Raw genomic sequence first — 22,643 nt, 5'->3', positions numbered from 1 at the left:
AGATAAAGTAGCGCTTATTATTATCACCATTACAAACAGCTGTGAGAAAGAACAGCATCGCAAACAGCTGGAGAAATAAAGTGGTGTTCATTTTTACCACCATTACAAACTGCTATATGAAAGAATTGTATCGTAAAAAGCTGAAGAAATAAAGATAAATAGTGTTCATTTTTATTATCATCTCAAACAGCAATGAGAAAGAACAGCACCGCAAACAGCTGAAAATACTAAGATAAAGCAGTATTCATTTTTATTACCACTACAAACAGTTATGAGAATAAGAACAGCGCCGCAAACAGCTGAGGAAATAAAGATAAATAAAGCAGTGTTCATTTTTATCACCATAACAAACAGCTATGAGAAAGAACAGCACTGCCAACAGCTGAAAAAAGTTATATATATTTTTATTGTAGGAAATATACCGTTAAAAACAACTTTTATAATTCCAACACAAATGCAATGTATGGGAAAGTTAGAAACTCTCTCTCGCTCTCTCTCTCTCTCTCTCTCTAACGCCATACTATCTTGGTTTTGCAAGAAATAATTTTGCACGCCATAGGGAAACATGTCAAAGTATAGCGATGATCCCTCCTGTGTGTGTGTGTGTGTGTGTGTGTGTGTGTGTGTGTGTGTGTGTGTGTGTGTGTGTGTCATTCATGCTTTTTTTCTTGCTGTAACCAGGATTTTCTATCAATCTCTGGACAAACCCTTATTACTGAAGGGGTTAATGGCGGAAAATAAAAATCCTAAGCTCAGTAAAATTATTAGGATAGAAAATATAATATAATCGATTGCAGGTGGTTAGATAAAATAAATAAGTAAATAAATAAATGAAAATAAGTAAAATAATCAGACTGAGAGAGCTAGCTAAGTTTCTTGGGCTGAGCTATAAAATAATTGACCTTTTCAATTTTTTGGCCTATTTATATTTTATTCTCGCTACCATCAGATTATATTCAGCTTGGGATAGATGTGTGCTAGAGAGAGAGAGAGAGAGAGAGAGAGAGAGAGAGAGAGAGAGAGAGAGAACTTATGCATACAATTTTTTTTTTAGCAATTTTTTTCCACTTCGTCTGCTGATTTCTCGTATGTTGCAAGGACGGCACTGTACGCTGTCAATGTCTATCCGCATTATTTATTCATTCCCTACCCTACTGGCACACCCAAGCCCACACCAGCACACTGAGCCGTCCCCACAACACTATTTACGAACTACCTTATACACGAATGAAGGCAGGTAGGGGAAAGGAGGGAGCAACCGTGCGGGCTTCAAGTCTTTGGTTCCTTCTTCTCTTAAAAAAAAAAATAAAAAATAAAAAACAGAGTGACCCACATAAACTTCATCAGGGCGTCAAGGTGTGTTTCAGTGCAGTGCTGTTTATGGACTACCTTGTATATAAGTGAATGAATGCCAGCAGGGTAAGGGTTCCAACTGACCTGCGGAGCCCACGAAAACTTGGCCAGGGCGTCAGGGTAGGAGATGAAGGCGAGACCCGAGCCGCCCCGCACCACATTGTTCACGTCTGTGTGTAGCTCATGTGCCAGGTTGCCCAGGATGGAGAAGATGGTGAACCCGGCTAGTAGGGATGTAAAGGTGTCTGCAAAGCTGATGACCCATGCATCTCTGTATCACACAACGTAACACACAAATTAATATAAGACAACGCCCTCGTCAGTACAACACAATACTATACAACGGAACACAACACAACACACAATTAAACACAGCACACAGATCAGCATTAGCACAGCACAACGCCTTCAGCAGTGCAGCACCACACAGCATTATACAACACAACACATACAACAAAACACAGCACAACACAGTTCGGGTAATAAGGGTGGGGTTGTGTAGGGTGAAGTGGGGTTAAAGTGGCTTTGGATGAGGCGGAGTGGGGTAAAACTAACAGGCGAGGTAGGGTAGAGAATGTGGAGTGTGTGGGGTAGAGTGGGGTAATGGTGGGGATAGGTGAGGAGGACTGGGATAAAACTGACACGTCTGGCAAGGTGGGGAATGGCAGGGCTGGGTGGGATGGAGTGAGGTAATATGGGTTAGGTGGGATTGAGTGGGGTTGAATTACCATGTGAGACAAGGCAGAGTAAAGCGGGGTTGAGTGGAATCGAGTGGGGTAATGGTGGGGTTGGCTGGGACTAAACGGGGTAAAACTGACAATTTAGGCTACAGTATGGCAGGGTTAGTAGGGTATAGGGGGTAATGAGAGGGCTGAGTGGGGTGGAGTGGGGTAGAAGTGAAAGGGGTGACTGAGATAAAGATGAAGGGCTTGGGTGGGGTTGAATTGGGTACCTCTGGTGGGTGAGACAGAGTAGTACAGTGAGATTTGGTGGGCTGGAGTAGGGAAAGTGAGGTGTGGAGTAAAACTGACAGGTGAGGCAGGGAAGAGTATGGTGGGGTTAGGAGGGGTTTAGTGACATAGTGCTGGGGTTAAGTGGGGTGAAGAAGGATAATGTTAGCGTTGGGTGAGGTGAAGTGGGGTAGTCTTGGGTTTGGCTGGGGTTGATTATCGTAAAACTGATACGTGGGGTAGGGGCTGGGGGGCATGGAGTAGGGTGGAAATGACAGGTGGGGTGGGGTGGAGCGAGGTAAAATTTTCAGGGGAGGCTGGGTGGAGTATGACAGGGTTAGAAGGGGTGGAAGGGGGTAATGGTGGGGTTGGGTGGGGAGGAGTTGGATAAAACTGACAGGCGAGGCAGGACTAAGTTGGGTTATGAGGAGTGAGGTATACAGGTATGTGTGGTTGGGGAGAAAGCCTTCAACATCATACCCAATAAGCCACATACCCATCATCAAAGCCCCGGGATCCCATCTCTCCTTCACAAACCTATCTACACATACATATCACATGCACACATTATATCATCTACACATATACTATCATCCAGTCATATTTTTCCCATCAGGAGCGTAAGGACCCGGGGCTAGGCTACTCAATCTCGGCATTTAAGGCAAGGGGGACCAGCCTCACACGCCCCTGATTAGCATTATGTGTGAAATAACCCAGCCCACCCTCGAATGTATACCCTTACGAGCCGCATATAAACACAGCATTATCACTACCTGTAAATGTTTTAATAGTTACCTGTAAACATTTTGATCGAACTTATTATATGAAGCAAAGGTAATGATGGCGCCAAAACCCACGGAGAGACTGAAGAACGACTGTGTACAAGCGGCATACCACACCTGCAATGAAAACAAAGAAGACACTACTAGAAATACAAAGAGGTAATTGGGAGCTTCCGGACCCGAGGAGAATAAGGGTCCAGGAGTTTGCCCAGTTCTATCAGATGAAAACAAACTCATGAAAGAAGAAGAGATATTACAAAGGCTTTTATACCGAAGATAATACGGTTCTACATCTACTGTCGGGGTGAACTGGAGATAATACGGTTCTACATCTACTTACATTTGGGTCCAGGAGTTTGTTCCATTCTGGTGTGATGAAATACAGAATACCGTCCACAGCCCCAGGCAGCGTCACACCTCGGATAAGCAGTGTGACCAGCACTACATATGGGAACAGCGCTGTGAAGTATGCAGCCTGGAAGAGTAATAACAGAGTAATACAATAATGCTGTGAGGTATGCAGCCTGGAAAAGTAATAAAGACACAGTAATAAAATGATGCCGTGAGGTATGCAGCCTGGAAGAGTAATACAGACAAAGTAATAAAATGATGCTGTGAGGTATGCTGCATGAGAGAGTAATAAGACACAGTAATAAAATAATGTGATGTATGCTGCATGGAAGAGTAATACAGACAGTAATAAAATGATGCTGTGAACTATGCTGCATGGAAGCGTAATAAAGACACAGTAATAAAATGATGCTGTGAGGTATGCTGCATGGGAGAGTAATAAAAGACACAGCAGTTAGTTATGGAATGATTCATAACGTAAGGAAACAGTGCTGTGAAGTATGCTGCCTGAAACATTAACAGCACACACACACACACACACACACACACACACACACACACACACACACACACACACACACAGATTGAAACCTACGTGTGCAGTATTCATTAACAGAGGCAGATGAAAAAGAGAACATTAAGTAGAAAGATGGCTGCTTTGAGAATACTGCAACGGAGGAGCTGATTATAGTGTTTTGGTGGAAGTGCAGGTCGCCCGGTGCGAGTGTAGGCCGTGTGTGTGTGTGTGTGTGAGGCAGGTTGGCAAAGAGGGGGTTTCCTGAGGATTTACTGAAGTGCATTCGTGGAACCTGACGTCACCAAGGTCACTCGATAAGGCAGGTAAGGGAGGTGAGAGGACGATAAAAGTAAGAGAGATGAGGGCAAGGGAAAAGTAAGAGAGGTGAAAGCAACAGAACGGGAAAACAGATGAGAGTAAAAGAGAGAGAGAGAGAGAGAGAGAGAGAGAGAGAGGGAGGGAGGGAGGTGAAAGCAAACGAGGGAGAAACAAGAAAAGTGAGAGCAAGAGAAAAGCAAGAGAGATGAGAAAATGAGAAGAGCAAAGAGATAAGAGGAAGAGAAAGGCAAGAGAGACTGATGTACGAGATGTGCGAGCAAGAGAAGCCAGGAGAAAAGAGATGAGATCAGAGAGATGAGAGCAAGAGAGGAGAGAGCAAGTGAGTTAAGACAGAGAGAGGAGGGTGCAAGAGAGGTGACAGCAAGAGATGTGAGAGCAAAAGAGGAACATGAGAAGTGATATCTAGAGAAAAGTAAGAGAGGTGAGAGTAAGAGAGGAAAAAGTAAGAGAAAAGCAAGGTAAATGAAAGTAAGAAAACCGAGAAGTTGGGATGTGGCAAAACCACCCAATAATGTAAGCATATTATATAGGAATGTGTTATTTTAGAGGCATGCTCTTGTACGGAAGATTGTATAAAAGGAGTTTGGCATCCCTTTTATAAACTGATGCTCGTCGGATTGACTGTCTGATAGCCAGTTATAAAACTACGTGTGAGAGGTGTGCCTATGATACAAAGCTAGGATTCTGGGGGCCTGAATGGTTAGTGAATGAGTGTGTGGTCCAGTTCATTAGTTCTTCCACTCTCATGTTGTCTTTCTTTGCTTTCTTGACCCTACCTCACTCCACCTGCGAGTGGGAGAAATAAGCGGAATGATGGTGATGATGATGAGGATGATATTTACATATCTATATGACAGTGAAGACTGGATATTTTAACAAATAGAACATGAAAATGAGCCTGATCTTCATCCTCTTCTGTTGTTTATATATATATATATATATATATATATATATATGTGTGTGTGTGTGTGTGTGTGTGTGTGTGTGTGTGTGTGTGTGTGTGTGTGTGTGTGTGTGTGTGTGTGTGTGTGTGTGTGTGTGTGTGTGTGTGTGTGTGTGTGTGTGTGTGTGTGTGTGTGTGTGTGTGTGTGTGTGTGTGTGTGTGTGTGTACAGTACATGGTATGAGATCTAATAACTAACCTTGCCTGAAGACTGAACTCCTCTGGCGAGTACGATGAAGAGCACGACCCATGAAAACAGCAGGCACAGCGTGAGTCTCCAGTCAGGCGCCCCTAAACCGTCACTGATGTCCTCCTTCAGGTGCAGCACGTAGTTACTGTACAGGGGAAAGGGGTAAGAAAGTTTGACTGAGCTGAAGAAAATGATCCAGCCATACCACACAACAAGGCACGAGAATTATGCAGTTTGAAGGTGAGACTGCAGCAGCACCCGTCTAGCTACACACTCTCACCCAACACTACTACGAAAGTTTACTGGATTTCAGTCTTTCATATTTGCAACCGGTCAACTATGGAACCGCTTTCTTCAGCCTCCCTTTCTCACTGCCTATAACGGAAGAGGCAGACAACCAGGATAACGATGTGGCAACCCAGAGATGGAGTGACAGAAAGAGGCAAACAGGGAGAAAGTTGCCGAGATGAGGTTCGGAGACTTGCTGGGACTGGATGGAACAGGTTACAGCCAAATCGATCAGAGTGGAAGAAGGTGGGAGACGTTTGTTTTGCAGCGGACTGACTCTGGATGATGATGATGATGATGATGATGATGATGATGATAATGATGATGGTAACCTCCACTTTTTAAAACGCAGTGTGTCCAGGCATCTCGAAATGTATGGAACATGAGTTCGGCTTTTTTTCTTTTTTCTCCTTTGTATTTTTTTTTAAATAAGTTTTTCAGATTATTGGCTTTGCTTGTTTTGTTTTACGCTTTCTTTTTCTTCAACTTTCTTTCAACGGGACATATTTATAAGGTCGACCACTATTTTTCTGGCTTAAAAATAATCCTGACACGTAACCCTGGGGAGGCCAAGTGGTAGGCAGAGGATATGGATTTTGTGTGGGCGGAACTGCTAGCCAGCCATGACGAAGTAACGATCAGCCAAATACCTTTACACGGGGCAGGCACCAGGAGGCAGTAGGAAAAAAGTTCATAGCCACACACACACACACACACACACACACACACACACACACACACACACACACACACACACACACACAGCCCCGTCGTAACTAGAATCTATAATTTTCGTAGGAGGGAGAGGGGGAAAAGTTCTTAAGCCTGAATTCACAAGCTTACAATCAATCTCTGTCGCAGCTACAATCCATTTGCTTACTGGACAAGGAAATGGGGGTACAGAGACTTACGATGTCTCTTTCTCCTTGTAAATACCATCTTAAGTTACGATAAGGAATTTCATCGTAAGTATGGTTCTTTCACCCTAACTTGGCCCAGATTTTCGTTGTTCTGTAGATTATTTCACCTAGATCAGTGGCAGAAAAAGACAATGTTACGGATCTATATCTTTTTCAGAGAACTTCTTCGTGAGTAGCATTATATATCAGTGTTGCGCTACTGTTACAACTCAGAATTCAAGATGGAGAGATGGCGATTTTAGGCTTAGTTGGAGCAAAAAGTACTTAATAATATTGCTCAGAGGAAGAGCATGGCTAAAAAAAAAATCCATCATATACATAACGAATAAGCAATATTGATACTACTGCTCGGAGAAAGACCAGTTAGAATGCCATCGTATATCGAAGCGTGCAATAAACCTCACTTAAATAATGGCTTCAAGGAAAGTGTTCTTAAAATATCATCGTACACTGAGGAATGCAATGTGCCTCACTCATGCCACTGCTCGTTGGAATTTTGCACTATTATGGCCAGAAATATAGTCCTTTACCTTAACTTCGCCCAGAGTTTTGTCCTTCTGCAGCTTATTTCTCTTGGTTTTATGGCAGAATAGGACGATACTACGGCTCTACATCTTTTCCATAGCACTTCTTTGTGACTAGCACCACATTCTAGTATTAATCTATTAGTGCAACTCGGGACTCAGTACAGGGATGGCAATTTTACGCCAAGTTAGAATGAAAAGGTTATAGTGAGCCATCCTTTTCTGGCCAAACTGTACAGACATAAGTAAATATTCAGTGATGGTTTTCTGCCCGCTGTGTCAATAGAAGGAATTACATGAACAGTTTTATGAGAAATCAGTAAGAGGCAGACAAGAAAAGGGTATGAGAAGGAAGGATAATCTCTGTTGTCTGGGGAGGAATGAGAAATACGGAAGGCGTTATATGTGATAGTAATATGAAGCTGACAACACAAGCGTATGAGAAGGAATGATACTCTCTGACGTATGGGAGGAATGACAGATGTGGAAGACAGGATACAAAGATGGCAGAGAAATGTTGTGGAACTTTTGCTCACAGTTGTATAAGTGTAGAGTCGCCATCACCAACACCAAAGTTACTTATTAAGCGTTTCAGTACATAATTACTCTTATATTCATCGCGTGTGGTAGTGAATGTGATTTAAGTAATATATGTAGACAGACCTTGATACCATGCATATAAGTAGTTGCATGATGATGATGATGATGATGATGATGATGATAATAATAATAATAATAATAATAATAATAATAATAATAATAATAATAATAAAACAAAGGGAAAAGTAAAAACAGAGGAAGACTAAGAATAATACTCACTAATAATACTGCTCAGAGGAAGACTGTGACAGATTGTTGTAGGTAAAATTCTCAGCAGAGGCATCCACACAGTTCTCATCCGCCCAGGTGTCATAATCACAGCGGGACCAAGGTAACACTGAATTAAAACTCATGACGAAGTAGAAGACGGAGAGGCCCATGAGCGAGCAGTAATATGTGACTACTGACCACGTCCCTAGCATCTGGCCATACCCCACGCCTGAAAGAGACAAGGATAGGTCAAAGATGCAGAAGAAATAAAGCTGAAGGGTAGAAATGAAGCTCCTGACGAAGTAGGAACGGAGATGCCCATGAGAGAGCATCAGAGCGTAATAACTGTCCATTCTCCAAACATTATTTCATATCCTACACTTCAAAAAATAGTAGTAGTAGTAGTAGTAGTAGTAGTAGTAGAAGTAGTAGTAGTAGTTGTAGTAGTTCCAACCCCATGTGCATCTGAACGTGAACCCAGTGGACTGCAGGCACCATTCTTTTGGAGGGAAGGATAGGGAGTGTGCTGAGGGCCGTTACAACACCAAGCCATAGGAGTGCCACCACGTGAAGGCGCCCCTCTCCAGCACCAGTGTTAATAAGTAAAGGTGAATAATTAATTACCTTTAGCAGCGGGCACCATCCTCCACACCTTGACACTGCCGCATGAGGAAAACTGTCCCAGGGCAAGTTCCAGGAAGTACAAAGGCTGTGGGGAAAGTGACGTGAGAGTTAGTGTCACTTTAGGCCTTGGTCTCTCTCTCTCTCTCTCTCTCTCTCTCTCTCTCTCTCTCTCTCTCTCTCTCTCTCTCAAGGTTAATATCTATCTTTCTTTATCTATCTGAATACCAGCTATCTTTAACCTGTCATTACATTCTCACGGCATCCTCACTGACTCACTCGCCAATGAAGGTCAGTAGTTGTAGTTGTAGCTGTAGCAGTAGTAGTAGCAGTAGCAGTAGCAGTAGTAGTTGTAGTAATTGCATCCCCAGGCGCATATGAACACAGAAGTCAACACTCAGTACATACTTATTACATAATCATTATCAGCACAATACAGCACCCAAGACTCTAATATACTTTCATTACAGAACTCTCTCTCTCTCTCTCTCTCTCTCCCCTTCTATGTCCAGACGCCTTAATCACGTAAGAGGTGGCCAAAAACAAATCGCCTCCATGTCACCCTGTCGTCTACCATTTGTCTATCCTCCCTCCAATTCACATCCCATGTCTCACATCTCTCTCCACTCCATCCCTCCGTCTCATCCACGGTCTCCTCTTCCCCCTACCCCCTCCACCGCACTCACATACACTCTCCTAGTTAGTCTCTCATTCTCCATCCTCTCCACATGGCCAGACCCACAAATACACCCAAGACTCATTATACGTATCAGTCACAGCATCAAACACACATCACATAAAATGAAAAAAATATTACTTTGCCAATGAAGGTGACCACAACGAGGTAAGATATGAGAAAGAAAGGCTGATGGATAAATAGATAAATAGACAGACCGACAGATAGATAGAGTGATAGATAGAAAGACTTAATCTCTTACTCTGTCATTGAAGGTAAGCACAATGAGAAGGTACTGTACAAGAAAGATACATAGATTGATAGACAGATAAATAGACAGACAAACAGATAGTTCGATAGACAGACAGACAGAAAGACAAATTAAACTCATACTCTGCCAATGAAGGTAAGCACAACGAGGTAAGGTATCAGGAAGGCGCCTCCACCATTCTCATACGCTGTCGTCGGGAACCTCCACACATTGCCCAGCCCGACAGACATGGCGATGCACGAGAGGATAAACTCAATCGGTCGGTCCCACTGCTGCCGATCCAACTCATCCGAGAGGTCCTGTGGAGAAGTGGAGTAGGTGGAGAGTCAGATTACGTCCATATGTTATTATTTATGGTGAAATTAACAGTGAAAAGTAAGACTCAGACTAGATAGGTCGGTTCTACATCATTCGGTTGGGCCTGCGGTGGGGGTGGGGAAGGCAGAGAGTCAGATTAATTCCATATGGTATTATTTTGAGTGGAGTTATATTAGTAGTGAAATAAAAGTGAATTCTTGAACTCAATCTATTGGTCCCCCTTGCTAGCGGTCCGCATCGTTGGGTAGGTAAAGTTATAGCCTTTTCACTTTAACTTGGCCCAAATTTTCATCGTTTTGCAGCTTATCTCACGTAGTTCAGTGGCAGAAAAAGACAATACCGTGTGTCTGCATCGTTCCTGTAGTATTTTTTCGTGACTAGCATCATATTCGTGTTGGTCTATTTTTATAACTCAGCATTCAAGAAGGAGGGATGGCAATTTTAGGCCAAGATAAAGTGAACAGAGTATAGCAGTCCACATCTTCGGGTAGGTCTTGTGAGGGAGTTAGATGGAGTGATTAATACTAGCTCGCTTCATTTAGAGTAGAACTTACTTAGAAAAAAAAATAGTGACAGTCAGGTCGTTAAGAAATTATTTTATTCAGCTTACATACAGTAACCCTTCCAGAGTATTATTAAGAACACCACATTCGGTGGAGTCCTCACTGATATTGTAGATATTCTTTTTTTTTTTTTTTTTTTTTGGGGGGGTGGAGATCTAGAGGGCTGGCATTCCAAGACCATTCGAGATACAGACTTGAAATTTTCTGAGTGATTTATCTTGGCTGCAGGCTTCTTTTGGTACATTTTTTCTCTCCTAGCAAAAGCGCCGCACCAGCGCCCTCTATGTTATTTTTTTCAATTTTTGCTCACCTGTGCAGCAAAAACTGCAGAATCGATTGCTTTGCAAATGTTGTAGTATGTAGTCGTGAACATATACTAGTGCACCTGGGTACTGATATTGAGATCCAACAATACTTTCTGAGATATTGAGGAAAATCAGAATGGTCGCCTCGTAACTGAAAGTGCTAAACTGGATCGTATTCAGCAGATTTCTACCAAACTCGGTGGAAATGTAGTGGGTCATGAGTGAACACGATATGCTTAGTATGAATGACCTTGACCTTGGTCTCAAGGTCACAGGTCAAAATCCGTGAAAGGTTTTGAGTCATACCAAAAGTACCTTAATGTTAATTCAACAATTATAACAAAAGTATTCTCATCTGGAATGTGGAGTTCTTTGAATATTGCTTCAGCAATATCAGAATTCTAATTCTAATTACTATTACCATTAATATTATTATTATTATTATTATTATTATCATCATCATCATCATTATTATTTGCTCTTCCAGACGATTTGATTAAACTTGAGAAGAATGTTTTATAACGAAGGTCATTAATTCTAACTTCAATACCCACACAAAAAAAAAATCTCTCCAAAAAAAAAAAAAAAAGTCTCCCAAAACACATATACAAAAAATTGCCTGTAAATTGAAAAGGAAGTATATTATAGAAAAGACTCTCAACTCGATCAACCCATCTCAGTTGCCTATCCACATCTTTATCTGATCTCGTTGGGGCGATAGTCAGACAGGCGCCAAGACACGATTTAATTTAGGTCGGAAATATTTTTCAGTGAAGCGATTAAAATTTTAGTTCAACTTTTTTTTACCTCTTGCCATCTCCGGACGATTTTTAAAAACGGGGGGAGGGTAGTAGTGGAAATAAAACGTTACTAATATAATGACAGTGGTATGCAAAGTTAAAACAGTAGTAAAAATAAAACGTTACTATTATCATGCTGGCGGTATGCAGTCAAGGTTAAATTCCATAAACACGACTTCGCAACAATGGTATTGATTAGGTTGCGTCCTCACCAGATGTTTGCTCGTGTGGGAGTGCTGCATGACTGTAACCCACAGATGTTCTAGCCCGCGCCCGCCTGCACCCACCCACACCCGCAGGCATTTGGTGTGGACGCGACCTTAACCATGATGGATGCATAAATATTCTCACCTTCTTCTTAAGTTGTTGCCTGACAGGTTCAATACATTATAAATCATGAATTTTAAAATATACCTCGTCTATGTTATTGCTGGATATTCCTAGGGGCCAACATACAAGAGCCAATGTCACTGAGTTACTGAGTTTACTTACTTTCTTACCTGCTTATTTTCTTATTTACTTTCTTACTTCCTTACTTTCTTACTAACTTACTGTCTTATTTCCTTTCTTACTTCTTTTCTTACTTACTTACTTTCTTTCTTACTTACTTTCTTACTTGCTTCCTTTCTTACTGACTGACTGACTTACTTTCTTGCTTACTGACTTACTTCTTACTGACTTACTTGCTCACTTACTGACTTACTTACTTTCTTACTTATCTTCATTCTTACTTTCTTACTTACTGAGGGGCCGACGTCAAATGAGTCCTTTGCAGTCTTCTCAGCGCCTCCAAGCCTCCGGGTCTTCTACAGGTGCCTCCCTAGCCCCTCCCTCCCCTCCAAGAATTCCCAGATCTTACGTCATATTCTCTGAGATTCTTAAGATAAGAATATGTATAAATCCCTTAAGATCCTTCATGAATATTAAGTAAAATTTATAGTTTTTTTTGGGGGGGTGGAGGATCTTTTTAGGCCTTTGTGTGTGTGTGTGTGTGTGTGTGTGTGTGTGTGTGTGTAGAGTTCAATAAGCCTTTGTTATGAGGTAAAATGAGTCTCCTTGGTTACTAGTAAATCGATCCTTCAGTCTGGCTATACTTGGCCATCAACTGAGACGAAAAGGAGCGAGGGATCTTTGTCAGGTGAAACTAACTAAACACACACACACACACACACACACACACACACACACACACACACACACACACACACACACACACACACACACACACACACACACACACACACACGCCTACCGCGTACACATGAGGTTAAGAGATTGCATACACTTCAATTCGTATTCTTGTCACCTCTCTCTCTCTCTCTCTCTCTCTCTCTCTCTCTCTCTCTCTCTCTCTCTCTCTCTCTCTCTCTCTCTGACACACACACACACACACACACACACACACACACACGGATAGGTGGGATGGGCAGGTGAAAGAGGTGGGTGTGCTGGGGCACCGTGGGAGGGTGGGCAGGATAGGTGGGTGAATGTGGGCGAGTGGGTGGACAGGATCGATGGGTGTATGTGTGTGAGTGGGCATGACGGGTGGATGAATGTGGGTAAATAAGTGGCAGGGTGGATGGTGGGTGGGTTGGCAGTGTAGGCAGGTGGATGGGTAGTAGGGAAATAGACCCATGTGATTAGGCCTTTGGTGGGAAAAGATCGATAGGTAATACATCCCTGGAGGAGTGGGGCCTCGAGGGAACAGCAATAAAATGGAACTCTGAGTATTTTCTCTCATAAATCGTTCTTTTGGTCACATTTTACCTGAGTTTTAGGTGAAAATTACTGTAAATATCGCACGGTGGGTTCAGCTGGGCGACAAGGTGATCATGACTCTATTACACAATTTGTCCTTCCCTCCCCCTCACCACGTGTCTCTGTAGCTGCAATGAACTGGATACAGCCCACAGTACATGCATGCTCCTTCTCCTATCCGGCTCACTCTCACTCACTCTCCTAGTCAGTCTCTCACTCCATGTACTCTCATGCATGCTCTTCTCCCATCCACCGCACTCCTATTCACTCTCCTAGTCAGTCTCTCACCCCATGTACTCTCAAGCATATTCCTTCTCCCATCCACCGCACTCCCATTCACTCTCCTAGTCAGTCTCTCACTCCACGTACTGTCACCTTAATCTTTATCTCCCTCTCTCCTAGCCTCTGTCTCCATTCACCTCACTTTCATTCACTCTTCTAGTCAGTCTCTAACTTCTTGTACTCTCACCTTGATCTCTCTCTCTCTCTCTCTCTCTCTCTCTCTCTCTCTCTCTCTCTCTCCACTTCCCTTTGTAACTGAAATTAACTGGTTACGGCCAGGAATACAGGACACACACGCTCCCTCTCCCAACCAACTCACTTTCGTTCACTCTCCTGGTCAGTCTCTCACTTTCATGACCTGCTTCAACTATTTTTCGATTTTGCTCTACCCTAATTTCTCTCTCTCTCTCTCTCTCTCTCTCTCTCTCTCTCTCTCTCTCTCTCTCTCTCTCCATATATTATACTCCCTTACCCCTCAGCCACCCCATTCTTTCTCTCTCCTAGTTATTCACTCCCCACTCCCTCTCTCACCTTTCTCTTGGTCTCCCCCTCTCTCAAACACTCTCCTAGTTAGTCTCTTTCACTCATACACGCTCCTCATCAATTCCCCTCTCTCATATATTCTCCTTGTCAAAAGCTCTCATACACTCTCCCAGTCAGTCTCTCTCATACACTCTCCCAATCAGTCTTTCACTCATATGCACTCTCCTAGGTAATCTTCCAATCCCATACACTCTCCTAGTCAGTCTCTCAATCCTCATCTAATTCGGAAGCATATACACGACGCAAAAAAAAGTGAGGCAATACAAGGATGAGAATGGCTGCTGTAAAATTCAATAGTTGAGAGAGAGAGAGAGAGAGAGAGAGAGAGAGAGAGAGAGAGAGAGAATTTCCCGTAGCTTATGCCTGCCCACGGTTCTCAGAGACTGTGTAAAATTTTCTTCTTTTCATTGACCCCCTTTACACTGCTGGCGGGTACAGGAGAGGGACGCCTTCGTGTGGTGGCACTGATACGGCCGTGCACTGGAGCTGCCTGGTTATATAAGCGTCCCTCAACTCCCTATCCCCCGAAAGGACAGGGTGGTGCAGGAGGAGTGCAAAGAGATCCTGCAGTTCACCGAAATCACGTGCATTGGAGCCTGGGGTTACAACGACGCGGACGATTACTACTACTACTACTACTACTACTACTACTACTACTACTACTACTACTATTCTACTACAACCAACAGGACCACTACTACTACTACTACTCCTACTTCGTTTTATTGCCACCTTCAGATATTTTTAGCGTTTTTGGGGTGAGAATAAACTTTTCATACTAAAGAAATTATTACGGTTACTCTGAAGACGAATAAAAACATAGTAAAGAATCTGTAAGTTAAATAAAAGAAAATAAAATAAATAAATAATGATACTGAAGGCGTTAAATCTTATTACTGTATCTTGCAAAAGTTTTACATACGGTAGTGAACAAAAGTTAATCTATCATTTCACTAATTCTACTTTTCACGTCACTTTTCTGGCTAACATTCCTAGGCTGAGAAAGGCTTGGTATGCTTCCCTGCCAGAGAAAGAGAGAGAGAGAGAGAGAGAGAGAGAGAGAGAGAGAGAGAGTCAACGAGGTAATGACGGACATGCCTAAGAGTGAAGAGATTTGAATTCCCAGGAAGAACTATTTTCGTGCCCTTATTTTCATACATATAAAACTTACAGTAATTTCCCGGTACCATTTTTTTTCTAGGATGAATAAGGGACAAGGAAATATTCAGCGCTTTCCTTTCCTCGTTCTTCCTGGGATACGAGGTCACAGTTACCATCCCGGATTCGATCATATGCGCGTTCGTGAATCCGGCTCCAGAATACGGCATTTCCGGGTATAAACGTAGGCGGAAAATACACGATGAGGTGATAGGGCCTTGATAAGATCCGTGTCTCTTGACCTGTGGTGACGTGAGTGATATCAGGAAGACCGAAGGAAATGATTAGGAATTATTATTATTATTATTATTATTATTATTATTATTTATTATTATTATTATTATTATTATTATTATTATTATTATTTATTATTATTATTATTATCATTATTATTATTATTATTATTATTATTATCATTATTATTATTATCATCATTATTATTATTATTATTATTAGTAGTAGTAGTAGTAGTATAGTAGTAGTAGTAGTAGTAGTAGTAGTAGTAGTACTGTGATGATGATGATGTTGATGATGATGATGATGATGATGATGATGATTGTTGCTGTTATTATTATTATTATATTTATTCAGGCCAGAGAAAGGGATGGGGGATGGAGTTATCCCCGTACCCTGAAGATTGGGTCTATGAATGTGCGTGGATGTAGTACGATTGAGGCTAAAAGGGAGGAGATTGGGAGAATGTTTGTGAGAAGAAAGTTGGATGTGTTAGCTTTGAGTGAAACGAAGATGAAAGGGAAGGGGGAGTCTATGTTTGGAAGTGTGAATGGAAGATTGTCAGGTGTTGATAGAGGAAGGGCAAGAGAAGGTGTGGCCTTGTTAGTGAGTCCAGAAGTACAGCAATGTGTGATTGAATGGAAGGAGGTGTCATCGAGACTGATGTGGGTGAAAGCGAAATTTGAACGTGAGTTGTGGGTGTTTGTGAGTGCATATGGGCCTGGTAGTGAAAGGGATGAACAAGAGAGGGAGTCTTTCTGAAATAATGTTGATGAGTGTCTGCAGAGTTTTGGAGCGAATGTGAATGTGGTAATGATGGGAGATCTGAATGCTAGAGTGGGAAATGTAGCAGTTGAAGGCGTAGTTGGTATGCATGGTGTGCCTGGAAGAAATGAAAATGAGGAACGAATGATAGCGATGTGTGTTGCGCGAGAGATGGTGATTGGGAATACGCTGTTTGAGAAGAAAGATATTTATAAGTATACATGGGTGAGACAGGAGGGTGGAAGGGTTGTTGATAGAGCTTTGATGGACTATGTGGTTGTGTCTAGGAATGTAATAGGAAGATTGTTGGATGTGAGAGTTCTGAGAGGAGAGGGTGGAGGTATGTCTGACCACTACCTGGTGGAGGGAAAGTTAAGAGTAGGTAAGAGATGGGTGAGAGCTAGGAGGGTTAGGTGTGGCAGGGAGGTTTTGAAAGTCAGTGAGTTGGATAAAAGAAAGAAAAAGATAGAGTATCAGGAGAAATTGAAAGATGAGTGGAACGCAGTGAAAGATCGGGAAAATGGCAGTGTGGAGGAGGAATGGCAGTTGTTTAAGAATGCTGTGGTGGGGCATGCAGAAGAGGTGTGTGGTGTGAGACGTGTGGGTGGTGGTGTAAGAAAAGGAAGTGAATGGTGGTGCGAGGAAGTAAGTATGGCTGTGGCTGAGAAGAGACGTGCATATGAAGTGTGGCTGCAGAGGAAGGATGAGATGTCATATGAAAGGTATAAGGAAAAGAGGGATAGAGCGAGAAGGGCTGTGCGTGATGCTAAAGTGGCAGCAGATGAGAGGTGGGGTAGGCGGCTGACAGAGAATTTTCAACAGAATAAGAAAATGTTTTGGAAGGAGGTGAAAAGGGTGCGAAAGGGAGAGTCTGGGAAAGAAGAACGAGTAAAAGCAGAGGATGGAAGGATGTTAACTGAGATGGATGCAGTAAGGAAGAGATGGGCAGAGTATTTTGAAAGATTGTTAAATGTAGAGGAGGAAAGGGTGGCTGAGATTGTGGCGGATGGAAGGGTGCAAGGAATAAATGTGTTGGGAGAGTTGAATGATTCTTTGATCACGAAGGAGGAAGTGGAGAAGGCAGTAAAGGAGATGAAAACAGGGAAAGCTGCAGGTATGGATAGGTGTGCTGTGGAATGCCTGAAAGGTGGTGGAGTGACTATTGTTGACTGGTTAGTAAGATTGTTGAATGTGTGCTTTAAGAAAGGTATTGTGCCAATTGACTGGGCAAGTGCTTGTGTGGTCCCGTTGTATAAAGGCAAGGGTGATAAGTATGAATGTACTAGCTTTAGGGGTATAAGTCTGTTGAGTGTTGTAGGTAAGGTGTATGGTAGAGTGTTAATTATGATAGTTAGAGAGGATACAGAGGGAGTGATTGGTGATGAGCAGTGTGGCTTTAGGAGAGGGAGGGGATGCGTTGATCAGGTGTTTGCTGTGAGACAAGTGTGTGAAAAGTATTTAGCAAAAGGCAAGGATGTGTTTTGGGCATTTATGGATTTAGAGAAAGCGTATGATAGAATTGATAGGGAGGCTTTGTGGACTGTTTTAAGATTGTATGGACTTGATGGTAGGTTACTAAATGGGTGAAAAGTTTTTATGTAAATAGTAGAGCGTGTGTAAGAGTGGGAAATGCTGTGAGTGATTGGTTTCCCGTGAGAGTGGGGCTGCGACAGGGATGTGTGATGTCGCCTTGGTTGTTTAATATTTACATGGATGGTGTTGTAAGGGAGGTGAATGCAAGAGTTTTAGGTGGAGGTCTGAGTCTGGTGAATGTTGATGGTGGAGAGTGGAATCTGAAGCAGCTGCTGTTTGCAGATGATACTGCCCTGGTGACTGATTCAGAGGAGAGATTGAGACAGTTGGTAGAGGAGTTTGGAAGGGTGTGTGAAAGGAGGAAATTGAAAGTAAATGAGAATAAGAGTAAAGTGATGAAGTGTACGAGGTTGATAGATGGTAGGGGGATGAATATAGTTTTGAATGGTGAGTTGCTTGAGGAGGTAGATTGTTTTAAATATTTAGGGTCAAATGTTGCTGTGGATGGAAGAATAGATGCAGATGTGAAGTTTAGAATAAATGAAGTAGGAAATGTGCTGGGAGGAATGAAAAAAGTGTTTAAATGTCGTTCGCTTAGAATGGATGTAAAGAGAAGGCTGTATGAGGGTGTTGTGGTACCGACTGCGTTATATGGGGCTGAAACATGGAATATGGGTGTGGCAGAGAGGAAAAGTTTGAATGTAATGGAGATGAGGTGTCTGAGGAGTATGTGTGGAGTGACGTGTATGGATCGGGTGCAAAAATGATGAAGTGGGAAGGAGAACTGGAGTTGTTCGGGAGATGGCTGGTAGAGTTGAGCAGAGGGTGTTGCGATAGTTTGGGCATATGGAGAGAATGGATAATGAGCGATTGGTGAAAAAGATAACTAGATCTGATGTGAGAGGTGTAAGGCTGAGAGGAAGACCACGAATAGGATGGATGGACAGTGTGAAGAGAGCGCTGGATGCGAGAGGGATGTCTGTTGAGCAAGGAAGAGTGGCTGTGCGTGACAGAAATAAATGGAGAGAAATTGTGAATGAATAAGTGATGACGCAGCCCTGAGGGGATGTTCTCCCGCATTTGGTCTGATCAGCTAGTCAGGTCAGGTGCGGGTAAGGGGATGGGCCTGTTATGATGTGGCAGGGGTAAACCAGTTCTGCTGTCGGGCCCTGCTGCGGATGTCACTGATTGCATTGCGCAGTTGACCCTTGTGCGGTGTGGTGCGGTGAGGATCTGTCCGTTCTCCCCTTTGGGGCTAAGATGCGAATGAATGTGTTTGAATGGATGAGTAAATAGGGAGTGTGTCGTCCTGTCTCGGCTACCTCCCTTTCCTTGGGGGAAGCAGCCTAGGTATATAGATAGATAGATAGATAGATATTTATTCATCATCATCATCATCATCATCATCAGTAGTCGTAGTATACTCTGTAAACTCCCTAATTTAACAGATTACCACTGAGCTAAATAAAGTGGTCTTGTGACAGCGTAAAGTATAAAATGGAATCCTCGCTCTGAACGGGTTGAACGGGATGGCGAGGCGATAAGATAACAATTCTTTTAATCTACGACGACTCTTGACAGTACTTATCAGTAGAAAAAACATTACCGATAAGAGATATACAAATAATTCCCTCTGACTTCCTTCTTTTTCATATATAGGGTGATAAGTATATAACGCTGCACTAGACTCACTTGATGGTGGTATTTTATGTGTTTTGGGGGCGGCTCAGTCTGCTGGTGTGGGCGTGGGTATGTCAGTGGGAGTAGGAAATTAACTGATACAGGAGAGACACTTGTAACTCTGGGCCGTTCCCGCAACACACAAAAAATCGTCCGGCATAATGAAGGAGGGGCATTTTGGATCACCCTGTATTCGTGGTTGAAGGGAGCCCTCACCATCCACTCATCTGATATACTTCTACCTTCAGGTCCCGCATTCTAGTCGGTTGAGGGGGCTCCCTAACACCTTTTCCTAAGTGATTTATTTTGCTTATTTCACTTTACTCTTCTATTTAACATAAATCCTTCCAATGCTGCCATACTCTGCATAAATGACGTACAAATGGATATCACCCTGCCATCTCCAAAACTAAATCGATAAGGAAGAGGTGTTACGGAACTTCCATAAGAATACAAGTCTTTCTTCCTGATCTGATAATAAAGGATAAGAAACTGTAAATGGTAAGTCTGATATGATGCGCATTTACGTAAGTTATGTGTTGAGATTTACGACGAGACACACACACACACACACACACACACACACACACACACACACACACACACACACCTAGGGAAACAATAACCCCCCCTCCCTCCTAGCGCGCGCGGGTGTAAATAAAAGAAGTATCACTGTACTCAAGAAAAAAACTAGCACAGTCCTTTTATCATCATCTCAGCTCCGTGGAAACGCAGTAAACACCCTTCAGCTTTATTTACTGCTCCCTCTCTCCCTTTCTCTCTCTCTCTCTCTCTCTCTCTCTCTCTAAATGTATGTATGTATGTATGTAATAACTATATCTGATTCGTAGTCAAGTAATCTCATACAGTTAGTACTTTTTCTCTGTACATGTAATTCCTAATCCACTGACCCAGTACACAGAGAGTTAGTACTGTACATGTAAGCTTCTGGTGCGTGACGTACAAAAAGGAGGCAGTACAGAGAAGCACACTGGAAGCACAGCACAAGGAGGAACCACCAGAATTCCAACCAGGCCGTTCAACCCTCGACCTCATAGTAAAAAGCATCGATAGCCTGTGCCACGTGGAATTCCTGATAAGCTACTCCACTGTCTGAACGCCCATTGTTATTTAATTCTTTACGGCTGCTGAATTTGTTTGGTGGGTAAAATGAAGCGAATATATAAAGAAAAATGCCAAACTATCTATTTTATCTTGGTGAATGTATAAGGGAAAATTACTAAACTACAGTATATGAGTGGATGGTTATGCCTCTGAGGTGCTGTCAGGAATCCATGGGCTTGAATGGTAAGTGAATGACTCTGTGGCCCATTTCACTAGGCATGCTTTTTATTAGTTTGCCCTCTACAGTTTCTTTTTCTTTCCTTCCCTCTTTTCCTTCCGGCCATATCGATGCCATCACACAAGGGCGCCCCTCTCTACCACCGCCGTAAGTCTTAAAATTATAAAGTAAGTGGAACAATGAATTCAAGTCACATTCTTCCCTCAGCAATTAAGGCGGATTTAGCTTCCTCCAAGACGCAGTGTGTTTGGGCTTATTAACGCCCCGGGAAACATGGCGTATTTCAGATCTTTATTATTTTAGGGTCTGATTTTATTTATGACTACCATGATAATAATGATGATGATGTGGTGGTTGTTGTAGTAGTAGTAGTAATAGTAGTAGTAGTAGTAGTAGTGGTGGTGGTGGTGGTAGTAGTAGTTTCGCGACACCCAAAAATATGAGAAAATCATTTTGTCGACTTTGTAGTCAGAAATGGTCATTGTGGGCATAATAACTGCATGGAAACAAAGATAATGGTATCTGCAAACATTTTGTGGTGGAAAGGCTATCAGTTAGTCCGGCACATTTTTTAGGGCAAGCACTATACTATTTTATTTATTTATTTATTTTTATTTTTATTTTTTTTTCGAGGCGAAGATGCACTTGACTGGTTGGTGAAGATTGGCTGAATGCAACATCACTTCATAACCTCTTTACTCGTTAGCATTATTAATTGACACCATATATCTGAGGAGGAAATTTCGGTTGGTATATATTCGGCCTTGTTACATTCAGCCAGTCATCACCAACCTGTCCAGTGCATCTTCGCCTCATTTACAAAAAGAATGAGTAGTCAGGCAATAAGGTGGAAGCTGGGGGACGTATGAATAACAGGGCAGCAGAACAGATCAGTTATATCGCTGCCACCACGAGAAGGCGTCCGTTTCCAGCACTCCAAGATGTAATTTGCTGTTTTATAAAGCTACAAGACGATTGATAAAACTTAGCTGATAAAGGAGAAAGCTAACATGTGTGACTCATCCCCAGATTAAAGACTTGGTTTAACGTTAGCTGGGGGTTAATGAACAATACACTAGAGCTGTCCTGATCATTAGAGAGTTAATGAAGGCAATATGTAACCTCCCCAATACTCAGTTATCCCCTGTGTTAAATAAAATCGCCCAGAGTCCGGAATAACCATAACATGAAAGAAAAAGAAAAAATGATAAAGGACGAACAAATAAAAGGTAATAGGCTATATGTATACGGTATATAAAACAAAAAGAAAACAGATATAAACTAGCAAGGAAAAGATAAAACAAGAGGGAAAAGATAAAGAAAAAAAAGACAAAAAGGGCAATGATAAAAGATATAAGGAAAAAAGACCAAAAGAAAAATGGAAAGATACAAAAAGAAGATGTTTTCGTAGTGGAGCTAACGATTTTGGTGTGATGAGGTCAGACGAAAAAAATAAGACTATCTACCTATCTATCTATCTGTCTAAGTGTCTGTCTACCCATCTATCTACAGAACCTACCTACCTACCTACCTATCTGAGTGTATGTCTTCCTATCTATCAACGGTACCTAAATTCCTACCTACCTACCTACCTTCCTATCTATCTATCAGCTATCCCATATGTACATAAAATTACTAACACTGGAAGTACTATAACGACATGGATTCTCTCTCTCTCTCTCTCTCTCTCTCTCTCTCTCTTTGAAAATGCCGACAAGGAAATAACGACACGGATTATAAGATATTAACACCAATAATAACCCAAGTGTGAGATATATTAAGCCATATTACTTCTGCTTATCAGTGAGAGAGAGAGAGAGAGAGAGAGAGAGAGAGAGAGAGAGAGAGAGAGAGAGAGAATATGCTG

At 42.3% G+C, this 22,643-nt stretch overlaps 1 protein-coding gene across 1 annotated transcript in view; it reads right to left on the bottom strand.

Moving 5' to 3' along the window:
- Positions 1–22,643, bottom strand: part of LOC145413740 (sodium-dependent nutrient amino acid transporter 1-like) — a 57,186-nt gene that overhangs the window by 5,043 nt on the left and 29,500 nt on the right. Inside the window, exons 4-10 of the mRNA XM_080283402.1 lie at positions 9,657–9,833; positions 8,591–8,675; positions 7,976–8,195; positions 5,434–5,569; positions 3,426–3,560; positions 3,099–3,202; positions 1,438–1,624 (exon numbers count right to left, since the gene is read on the bottom strand). Of these exons, the coding sequence (XP_080139528.1) occupies positions 1,438–1,624; positions 3,099–3,202; positions 3,426–3,560; positions 5,434–5,569; positions 7,976–8,195; positions 8,591–8,675; positions 9,657–9,833 (1,044 nt within the window). The remainder of the gene's footprint in view (positions 1–1,437; positions 1,625–3,098; positions 3,203–3,425; positions 3,561–5,433; positions 5,570–7,975; positions 8,196–8,590; positions 8,676–9,656; positions 9,834–22,643) is intronic.

Source organism: Coenobita brevimanus, chromosome 12 (genome assembly GCF_032717465.1).
Source record: "Coenobita brevimanus isolate Jiangsu-jjx chromosome 12, ASM3271746v2, whole genome shotgun sequence".
NCBI classification, from domain to species: Eukaryota; Metazoa; Arthropoda; class Malacostraca; order Decapoda; family Coenobitidae; genus Coenobita; species Coenobita brevimanus.
This window is presented reverse-complemented; position numbering and strand designations above follow the sequence as displayed.